We start from the raw sequence: 9,985 nt of genomic DNA, 5'->3' as shown, positions 1-9,985 counted from the left end.
GACATGGCGCCAGGGGCACCAGGAAGAAGAACCACGGCGTCTCCAGCGCACGGCGGCGGCGAACACCGAGAGCCAGGCGTACTGGAGGGTTGAGGGCGAGCGAACGAGGGCGCTAGCATCAGATCGACGCGGACCACCATGTCCGCCGTCGAGAGGCGGATCAGATCCACCTAATCTCGCCGGCGGCGATGGCCTAAGTCGGCCGGAGAAATTCCGAGAAGGGGGCGGCGACGAGAAATCGCCAGAGCTCGAAAGGGTTAGGGTTCGCGAGCGCGTGGGGGAAGAAAGGGGTCGGTGCGACCGACCGAGCCCAAGTGGCTCGGGTTAGGGTTAACCCGCTGGGCCACCCTGACAAGTGGGCCCAGGGGCAAAATAGAAATTTCACATTTTTAAATAAACCAGAAACTTTGAAAATAAATAGAAAATGTTTAAAAGCTCTAAAAAATAATTAAAAATAAGAAAATTGATCAGCATAAAATTCTCTATCTAAATAAAATATCAAAGAGAAATTTTGAAGAAAATTAAGAATAAGTCTTAATTTGATGATTTAAATAATGATTTAAATCACACATATTATTTTCAATAATGAAAATAAGTCCATTAATGCAATTGGACTTTAAAAACACCTTGACAATATTACAAGGTTGTATTTACCCTAAATAGAGTATCTCCAAATCTATCTTAGTATTAACCTCTTACATGAAATAATAATGTCATCGGAAGGGGGGAACAAACCCTAAAACTGGAATCATGCATAATTGCTTCTTTAACCATTGCCCTTATCGGACAATGATGCTATTTTTCAGAAACAGAGGACAAGGGTCAGTCCACACCATCCAACTGCAAAACTTTGCAGTGTTCAGGCAAGTTCATCACTTGCTCATGTCATTTGTGTATCTCTATCAAATTACTTGCAAAGTACTATGGTTATCACTATTGCATAAAAACCAAAACCACTATTTTCATAATTATGAATATGACTATGTGGTTGGCAATGGAACCATGGATTGTGTTGATATGGTGGAGGTTCCATTGCAAGGGTTTATATCCAGCTAGGATTAAACAACAAATGTCACCAGTGATTCTTGTGCCGTAATAACCGTGTTAACCATAAGATCTGAAATGGGACGGACTAGTCAATCGTATTTCCACCTCTTGTACATCAACGGATGCGCTTACCGTAGCAGTTGTATCTTGCGGAGCAACTTGTGGGTGGGGATCCCACTCTAAGTCCCCACGGTTATGCTGTGCATACCGTAGCGGTTGCGGCTTGCGGAACAACTTGAGGGTGGGGATCCCACTCTAATTCCCCACGGTAATGTGGTCTATGATGGGTTGCAGCTACCGGCGAAGGAGTTTGGTTCGATCCCCATCGTTGTCGTGGTCGGGGTCCGTCCTTAAATGGTGTAAGTGGACCGATGAGGACCCAGGGTCGGGGTTTGCAACAAAGGGTGGGTGTATGAGGTAGCGGAGGAATATGATTGGCTATGACCTTATACCGGGCCTCACACCGAAGGAAGTGTGGACGGGAAAGCTGCCCGGTTGGCACCAAGGTTAAGATCTCTTATGGGTAAAGCAACACACCGAACCGTGACCTGTCACTCCCTGTTCCGGGATATGGAACTGCGAACGCGGCCGGAAAGGAGTTCCATGAAGTTCTAGTAAACCGGTGAAGGCTGACGGACATAGCTCTTTGAAATAAAAGCAACCTCTTGAAGAAATGTTTATCAAAACCTGCATTGGTATTAGACTTTCTGGTCTAATATCGTAGCTAGTGCATTAAACACCTCTTATCTATAATGAACTTGTTGAGTACGCTCGTACTCATCCCACTCTTAAATCCCTTGCTTAGATTGTCTCGAATCGCGGAGGAGGACTACGACAACCCTGAAGGAGCCGAGATCATCGGCTATGAAGAACCAGACCTCTCTGGAGGTATTGAAGGCGTAGACTACCTCATAGTCTACGGAACCGGGGAGGCTTCCGGAGGAGATCAAGCCTAGAAGCATCAAGTAGTAGTAGTAGCCGAGCAGCCCGAACTCTTAATACTTAGCTGCTCGAGAGAATAAATGTATAACTTAATGAGACTTCTATGTTGTAAGCTAAGATGGGTTCGCCTCGAACCCAGGAGTATTCCTCTTAGGACCCAAGAGGAGCTCCGAGACAATATGTGTAATATGCTTGTAATAATAAATGAATGAGTTATGGACCTGCTATGTTCTGTTGTACTACTCTGAGGGATGTAATATTTGCGGAATGGTACTTCGTGAATGTTATATCAACGACTGGCATACTACAACATGCAGTGGTATGCAGGGTCACCACAAACATCCGGCCTAAGTAAGGGCCGGAATATGTCCCCTCCCCCTCCCCGCAAAATATCTAGCGGACATCAAAATATCCAGCCAAATTTCCAGAGGGAGGGGGCATACTGTAAGCCTTGCCACTTATTCCTTAGCCGATTTTTTGGGGCAGATATTTGCAAATATCCTGCCCCAAATTTTCCGTCCTGGGGCAAAGCTGATTCTTCCCTTCTTCCTTTTCAACATGTTTTCAATATCAATCACAATCTGCACCACTTAAACACATTAGAGTATCATACATGTTGTCATCAAACACACAAAACCGTAATGGTGGAGAGATATTCTTTCATCCTCACTCTCTCTTTGATTTTTTAATTCATCCATTAGCTCGTAGACTGTAGCAGACTAGCACAACGGCTCTGAGCTCATAGCTAAATATATCAAATTTTCCATCGAGGTGTGCTTCGGTGCCCCCCCTCCCACCACCCCTGAAGTTGAGAGGATAAGTTAGCTAGCAAAGGGGTATCAAGAGATCCTACCCATCCATAGAAGGCCAAAGTTTGCAAAGGGGGCACTAAAGCAAAACCCTTGTCCAGATTGAGTTGGTAGTCAAATTGTGCCTGAGATTCACGAATCAATTTCTATTTCCTAAAATATTATTTCTTCAATTGCGCTTCGGGTGCTGCATCCTAACCTCCCCATTCGCTCCTTCCAATCGACCGCAGAGGAGGGCTTGGCATCCACGCATCCACAGCTCACGATTGATTTAGACCAGAATTATGTACTTTAAGGTATAAACGACCGGGATTGCAAATTCGGGGTTTGACTCGCCGACTTGAGGGTTTGAAATAGACCCTTTTCCACTTCTTTTATGTGCTGGCTGATTTAAAGACTTACCTCATTTCTATAAATAAGAAGAGAGTTTGATAAAAAAAAGTGAAGTCAAGGATTAAAGAGGTCTACTATCCCATTATTACATTGCTCAAATGCTTGATGCCTTTTGACACCACTGCCGAGCACACGACACTGCTCTAGTCGGCCACCCGCCTCCACGCTCGTCTAGGGCGCACCGCCGCTCGCGCGGGCGACCATGGATGCTAGCATATGCCACGGCTAGCTGTCGATCAATACGGAAGCCACCATGAAGGGGAGTGACAAATACGGGCCTAACATGACACATAGATTTCGTACATACGTACCCGTAAGAAGCAATCTCAGTCATTGGTGTTGCGTACGTCTAAGTTTGTGGAGAGGGGGTATATTGAACAGGAGCCAACAACTAATACAGTATGAATTCGAGGGAGTACCCAAACTCAAGCATCAGTTGAGAGTGAGAAACTCGGAGTATATTCAGAATCCGAGAAGCTGCACATACATTTCATACTGCTAGCTACCTCCACCGTTGTCGATCGGATGGCATGGAATGGATACTGCGTGCACGAACGGATGGTAGCCTGATGGATCCATCGACCGGCCGCCATTACTAGCACCTGTTCTGGTCCCTGTATTTGCACCCATGGCCGGTGTAGGGGCCCCCTCTGGCAGGGCACGAGGGGTTGCACTTCGCCATGTCCGGCTTGAGGCCGCCGTAATTGATGTCGGCGGCCACGGGGGCTGGAGCGGCAATTGCCACAAGGAGAAGAACGGCGAAGAGGAGGCGAAGAAGGAGCATACCGGCCGGCCAGTTCCCTTGCATTATTGTGGTTCCGTCAGTATGCTGGTCGATCGCTGATATCGTTGGTGCTCGGTGTGGCTGACTACACGAAACACCTGTTTTTATAGAGTTTGCAAAGGAGTGGTCGAACTGTGGATGCTCTCACACACATAGGATACAGCTGCGGGTTGTTACTCTGCACAGTACCATTATTCTTTCAAATAATACAAGACAGGTTTCGCCCGTGGCGCTAGGGAGTTGCAATTATTCATTTGGTGTGGCTAATGGGAACAAGAGAGCGCGGTACTGATGCGTGCATCTCACCTACACACTGTACGTACGAGCGAGAGTCCCAACAGTACAAGAAGTTCCAATTGAACAGCTCATGCTTCCGAGTGTGCGCGCCGACATTGACTCATCGAATTCACTTTCAGTTAAATCTAGTTAAAAGTCACTGAATTTCGGTGATGTCGGTAGAAGGCTGAAACCGTGATACTACCACGACCTGATCATTTGCAAAGGCTCATGTGAGTCATGATACTATTTCCTTTGTTCATAAAAAGAGATATCTCAACTTTAATGCATTTATCTAGATGGGAAATCTACTTTGACTCATAGGTGTAAATGCACCCACTATTCAAAATCATATTTTAAAATGTCTAAAAATTCTGAAAAAAATATCAGGGTGTACATCAAGACATTCTATCGTGCACGAAATTTCACAGAAAAATGATATTTTTTGTGACCAGTGTAAAAAACAATTTTTTACGCTCCAAAATAGCTTCTAACGAGACATTTTTTTTTTGTATTTTTAACATAGTGCACACAAAATGTTTTTTCGTGCCAAACTTTTGTGAGCTAACATAGAATGTGAGGATGCACTCTCAAGATTTTATTTCAAAAAATTTAAACATTTTGAAATAAATTTAAAATACATTTTTCATAATAGGTGCATCTACACCTGTGAGCCAAAACACCATGTTCTTATCTAGATACATTTTAGTATGTACGTAATACATATTTTAATAAAGTTGAAAAAAAAATTAGGAGAGAGGGACTTAGGGACGACAACTTCTCAAGGAGTATGTTTCGATGATATCATTTAAACAAGCCTAAACAAAAGTTCGTTCCAACAAAATTCAATATTCGAATTCCGAAACACATTGAAACATGATGTTACCCAATAAAACTTGATAAAACTAATACAAAAAATATATATCTCCAAATGGGGGACCCTAAGACAATTTGCAAATATTGTCCGAAACGGAGTGAAACGGAATGTTTCAAAGAAAAATTTCACCAAGTTTCATTAAGTATCATCATGTTTCATCAAGTTTCAAAATTCAATTTTCAAAAACTTTCAAAAATAATTCAATACTGGGCTCATTTTGAAGCTACCTTCACTAGGATCTCAAATAGTCAAACGGTTAAAAAAATTAAATTGCCAGTTCAAAATATACAGGGATTTTAAGTTTCACATCTAGTAGAGGTGAGAGGAAATCTGATTCATTAAATAACAACAGAAAAGAAGCAGAGAAGGGGTGGGCCCGTGCACGGGAGAGTTGGATTTCTCATTGAATGGTGTCAAATGACACCAATGGATTTTTAATATTTCCCCTTCTAAATGAAGCGGTACTCTTAGAAATTCGAAATGACACCGGTAAATTCAAATGAATGACACTAATGAACTTTTTTTCCTGGGTTTGCATCGGAGTAGTATTTGACAATAATATGACACGGAATAACATCAAAATTGTGAACAGAAGAAGAGATAAACTGTAAAAGGAATCACCATGGCAAATCCCAAACCAGGAATAAGATTCATAAGTCAAGGTTCATGTGGGTCTTTATATCACTCTATGGAAAATGCACTCCTGGGGCATCATTCAAGCTAACAGTGGGGCAACACATTGCAGAGGATGCTAAAACCATGCAACGATTTTGGAAATGACAGCTTCTGTTTTGTGGTAATATCCGTAGCCCCCTCGCCTCTTCACTACTCGCAGCTCTACGGCAGAGACCAATTTCCAGCCTTAAACTCCGGGTAGAAGCTGGACTTCCTTGAGACAACGAAGAATACTGCACGCATAGAGATGGAAGTTCTTATTCGCACGGAACAATAACAATCATTTTATGTGCAAGCAGACAGGGGTTGAAGGAACATACCAGGTATCCCGGGGATGATGTAGTCTTTATGCTGCAGCGCTTCTTCAAGTGTTGTCCCTTCTTTTACTCTGATCCACTTAGCCGATCCCTCACCTGCGCATTAAACCAGAATACAAGGGACTTGTATCAGACTCCACAATACTAAACATCATCTAGTAATGGCAGGTCGATATACTGTATACTGAAATCGGCAAAATGACAGTTTCGTGAATCATATTGTGCCATTTCTTTTTACTGTACTATGATATGCTGTGGAGAAAAAAAAAATCATAAGAAATGTGTTTTACATACTTGATGGTGTAACTGTGCAGCCACTGCCCGTATCATGTTCTCCATCCTCCTCATCAAGAGTATCTTGGAGCGACTTTGAGTCTACAGTGCCTTCTAGAAAATATTTTAATGTTTCACTTTTGGACAAAGGTGTTTCCGCACCAGCCTATGGTACCAAAGTGAAGAGTCAGTTAACCATCCAGACATGGAAAATGAAATTTATAAAGCTTCTACTCCCTCTGTCCCATAATATAAGATGTTATTACAACCAATAACATCTTATATCATGGGACGGAGTGATTTATCCAGCTGACTTGCCAAATAACATACGGCGGTACATTGAATATAACAGGTGTGAATGTAATAAAGAGTAAAAATCCTAGAGAGTAGTGAAAAGTTCAAGATAAGTTAAAAACTGCAGTAGATGATGGCAACGCTGGTCAACATGGTTGCATTGAAATTTGAAATGCAAATGATTCCTTGTTTACCATCTGAGACAGACCTTCTTAAAAATTGGTAAAGGATAATGCTACAATTCTCAAAATGTTGACAAGCGCTCTCATATTGACATTCTATAGCCAGATAAACCAATTACTAATAACAACGCTTCAGTGTGGAAATAACTCAACTAAAATATATCCTTAGAAAACTTGTGTATAAAGGTACAGATAAAAAAAAATCTAGGCCCACAATCATCTTGTACTCGTTAACTTAGTTGCCTACTTCTGGAGACAACTTCAATGCGCTGGTTTTACAAGGTCAGTACAATCTCATATCCACTGAGAAAGGCCTGCTTATATTTCGGTTGAGTTGATGGGAATTTGACAGGCAGGAAACAACATCAAAAGCATAACTGTGGCAATAACCCAACTAAAGTACATCCCTAGGGAAACTTGCCTATAGCAAAAGGTACGGATCAAACAATCTAGGTTCACCCTGGTCTTGTAATTGTTAATTTAAATGCCGACTTCCATTGGCAACTTTAATATGCGCATAATGCAAGGTCAACATATCTCTTACCTACTAAAACCAACTTGCTTACAGTTCACCTGATTTGATGGTTTGTAGAAAAAAAAAACAAATCAAAAGGATCATGTTTGTTGTGTATAAACATCATCAGGGATCAATGTTTTGGTTTAATGTTGTACAGATAGGTCTCTGCTCATGAAATTTAGAAGAAAAAATATGAGCATCTGTAGGTATTATGACTTTGCCTAAGGTAGAGCCTTAGAGGTTTACTCTCGAGTAAAATATGAAGTGCATAGACAGACCTGACAATACAGCTCAATAGCATCCCTTGTGTAAGCATGGTTCTCATCCCATGGCAAAGGTGGAGAACTTGCGGAGAACATGTTTGATGGTTAAGGGCAAGATAGATCCTAGGAAACCAAGTGAAGTACTTATATTTCCACACATTTGTGTATACAAAATAATATCAGAAAGAGCATCATGTAACTTTTCAAGGATATGACATCGAGGTGCTGCGAGAACACATCAGTCTCCGGAAAATCCTTGATGAAGTCACTCGACATGACCTCCGGGTAGAGCAGAAGAACTGGCCAGTGGAGCACGCACATCGAATCCAGCTCCGGCTTCTTTACTCCGGTGAGCTCCTGGAACGCCGCCTTCCCCAGCCTCAGCTTTCTCCTCTCTAGAGCAGTAGTGAGATCCTATATGCATCTAACTAAATCAATTACACATATACAGCAATAAGACAACGCGCGCTGAACTCCCAATTCGGAACAGAAGAGACCTTTGCTGTGTAGACGGCATTCTGAACCTTGGCCTTTTGACGGAATTGCTCGATCTCCAGCGCCCCCACATGCGCGAGAAATTTCCTGAGCTCCTCGTTAGCGGGGTCCTGCTCGAGCCCCCGCCGGGAGAAGGACACCGCCTCCGGCAACAGGTCGAGAGCAAGCGCGGCCTTCGCCGCCCGGTAGTGCGCCTAGCTACACGAAATGGCACACATTAGGGGAGGACCCCCGCCGCTACAGCAAATCTGAGGAGTAAGGGAGGGGTAACGGACCTTGACGTTGGAGGGGGAGAGCTGGATGGCCTGCTCCGCGTCGTCGAGGGCGCGGCGGTGGTTGCCGAGGAGGAGGTTGACGTGCGCGCGGTTGGCGAAGAGGACGGAGGCGTCGGGGTTCGGGGCGGAGAGCGGGAGGGCGCCCATCTGGGCGATGGCCTTGGTGTAGCAGTCGACGGCGTCGGCGTAGTGCTTGCGGCCCATCTTGACGAACTGGTTGCCCTCCTCCTTGTACTCGCGCGCCGCCGACTCCTTGATGGCGGCGATGCCTTCCAGGTCCGCCTTCTCGCCCTCCGTCAGAGGCTCTGACCCGGGCTCCATCAGCAGCGCCATGTCCGTCGAGTTGCTCTCGGTGGTTCGGCGGCGCCGCCGCCTTTGTCGCTCTTCTCCTTTTCTCTCCTCTCCCCGCCGCCGCTTTCGCTGGTTCTGGACTCCTTGGGAAAGGGTTTGTGTTCCATCGGAAAGAGTTGCCCTGTGTATCATTCTGTGAATGCATATGGATGATATTAAAACAATATTAGATCATCACTATCAACAAAGCGCCTGTAGCTCAGTGGATAGAGCGTCCGTTTCCTAAGCGGAAGGTCGTAGGTTCGACCCCTACCTGGCGCGTTACTATTTTTGCCTTAGTGCACAGATATATCTAAATTTGGATAAACCTTTGACACCCTTTTACTCTTTTATTTCTACATCACTTTAGTAGTCCTTTGATAGAATGTTACTCCATGTCATGGTATTGTGATCTTTTGAAGTTTTAATACTACTAGATTACCGATCGCAAGTGGTCTTCACAGGAAAGAACACTTAATTTCGCATCAAAACTCCCTAGTGATGAGTAACCATAACACATTCTAATGCGCTTACAACTTTTAACGTTGTAATTTCCAATCGACCATTCCTAGAGACAAATAAATATAACACATTCTAATACGCTAACGACAACCTCATTTGAACTTTTAATGTTGCTTGTATCCTCTCTAGCACACCAAGCACACAAATGAAATCAATGGCTCAATAGTCAACACTCCTCCCTAACACACCCAACCCACAAACGAAATCAACGACTCAACAATCAACGCAAAAGCATGTGATCTTTTTAAAAGATCACATTGGATGGCACATAACCTAAACACTAAAGGGAGGGATTTTCCCAATCAATTTTCCTTCTTGAATGATGATATGTGTTGACGTATTTAGAATGTCTACCACATATTTATTTGGATACTTGGTTATTCTGCTAATTAATGATAATTCATATGTACTAACAATTTCACATAGTTATTTCTAAAGTCTTTTTTCCATTAGCAATGCATGAAGGTCATTAGTAGATCAAGGATGATGTCATTGAAGTTAAAGATATGCATTGAGTTTTGAGTGAATATCATTAAATTGAAGAGATAAATATGGTATTGTTAAGAAGAAGAAAGTGAAGAGAACTTCAGAGAATCAAGATTGAGTTTAGTGAGTGAATCAAGAAGATCACGAACATTGATGGCCATGAGTGATGTGGGTGACCGCACACGGGCCCAAATATCTAGGGCACCCCAAATCCCACTTAATTTTAGT

At 43.3% G+C, this 9,985-nt stretch overlaps 1 protein-coding gene and 1 non-coding gene across 2 annotated transcripts; one reads left to right on the top strand and one right to left on the bottom strand.

Moving 5' to 3' along the window:
* Nucleotides 1-5,729: 5,729 nt before the first annotated feature.
* LOC127292830 (uncharacterized) lies at nucleotides 5,730-8,883 on the bottom strand. Its single transcript, XM_051322331.2, has 7 exons — nucleotides 8,420-8,883; nucleotides 8,147-8,338; nucleotides 7,864-8,063; nucleotides 7,665-7,746; nucleotides 6,415-6,559; nucleotides 6,124-6,216; nucleotides 5,730-6,036 (listed from the first exon to the last, which is right to left on the bottom strand). Exons 1-7 carry the CDS (start codon nucleotides 8,750-8,752, stop codon nucleotides 5,966-5,968), a joined length of 1,116 nt encoding a protein of 371 aa, XP_051178291.1. The 5' UTR covers nucleotides 8,753-8,883; the 3' UTR covers nucleotides 5,730-5,965.
* A 75-nt stretch (nucleotides 8,884-8,958) lies between these two features.
* TRNAR-CCU (transfer RNA arginine (anticodon CCU)) lies at nucleotides 8,959-9,031 on the top strand. Its single transcript has one exon. It is a non-coding gene; the product is annotated as a tRNA-Arg (tRNA).
* The last annotated feature ends 954 nt before the right edge of the window (nucleotides 9,032-9,985 follow it).

This window comes from Lolium perenne, chromosome 4 (assembly GCF_019359855.2).
Source record: "Lolium perenne isolate Kyuss_39 chromosome 4, Kyuss_2.0, whole genome shotgun sequence".
NCBI lineage: Eukaryota > Viridiplantae > Streptophyta > Magnoliopsida > Poales > Poaceae > Lolium > Lolium perenne.
This window is presented reverse-complemented; position numbering and strand designations above follow the sequence as displayed.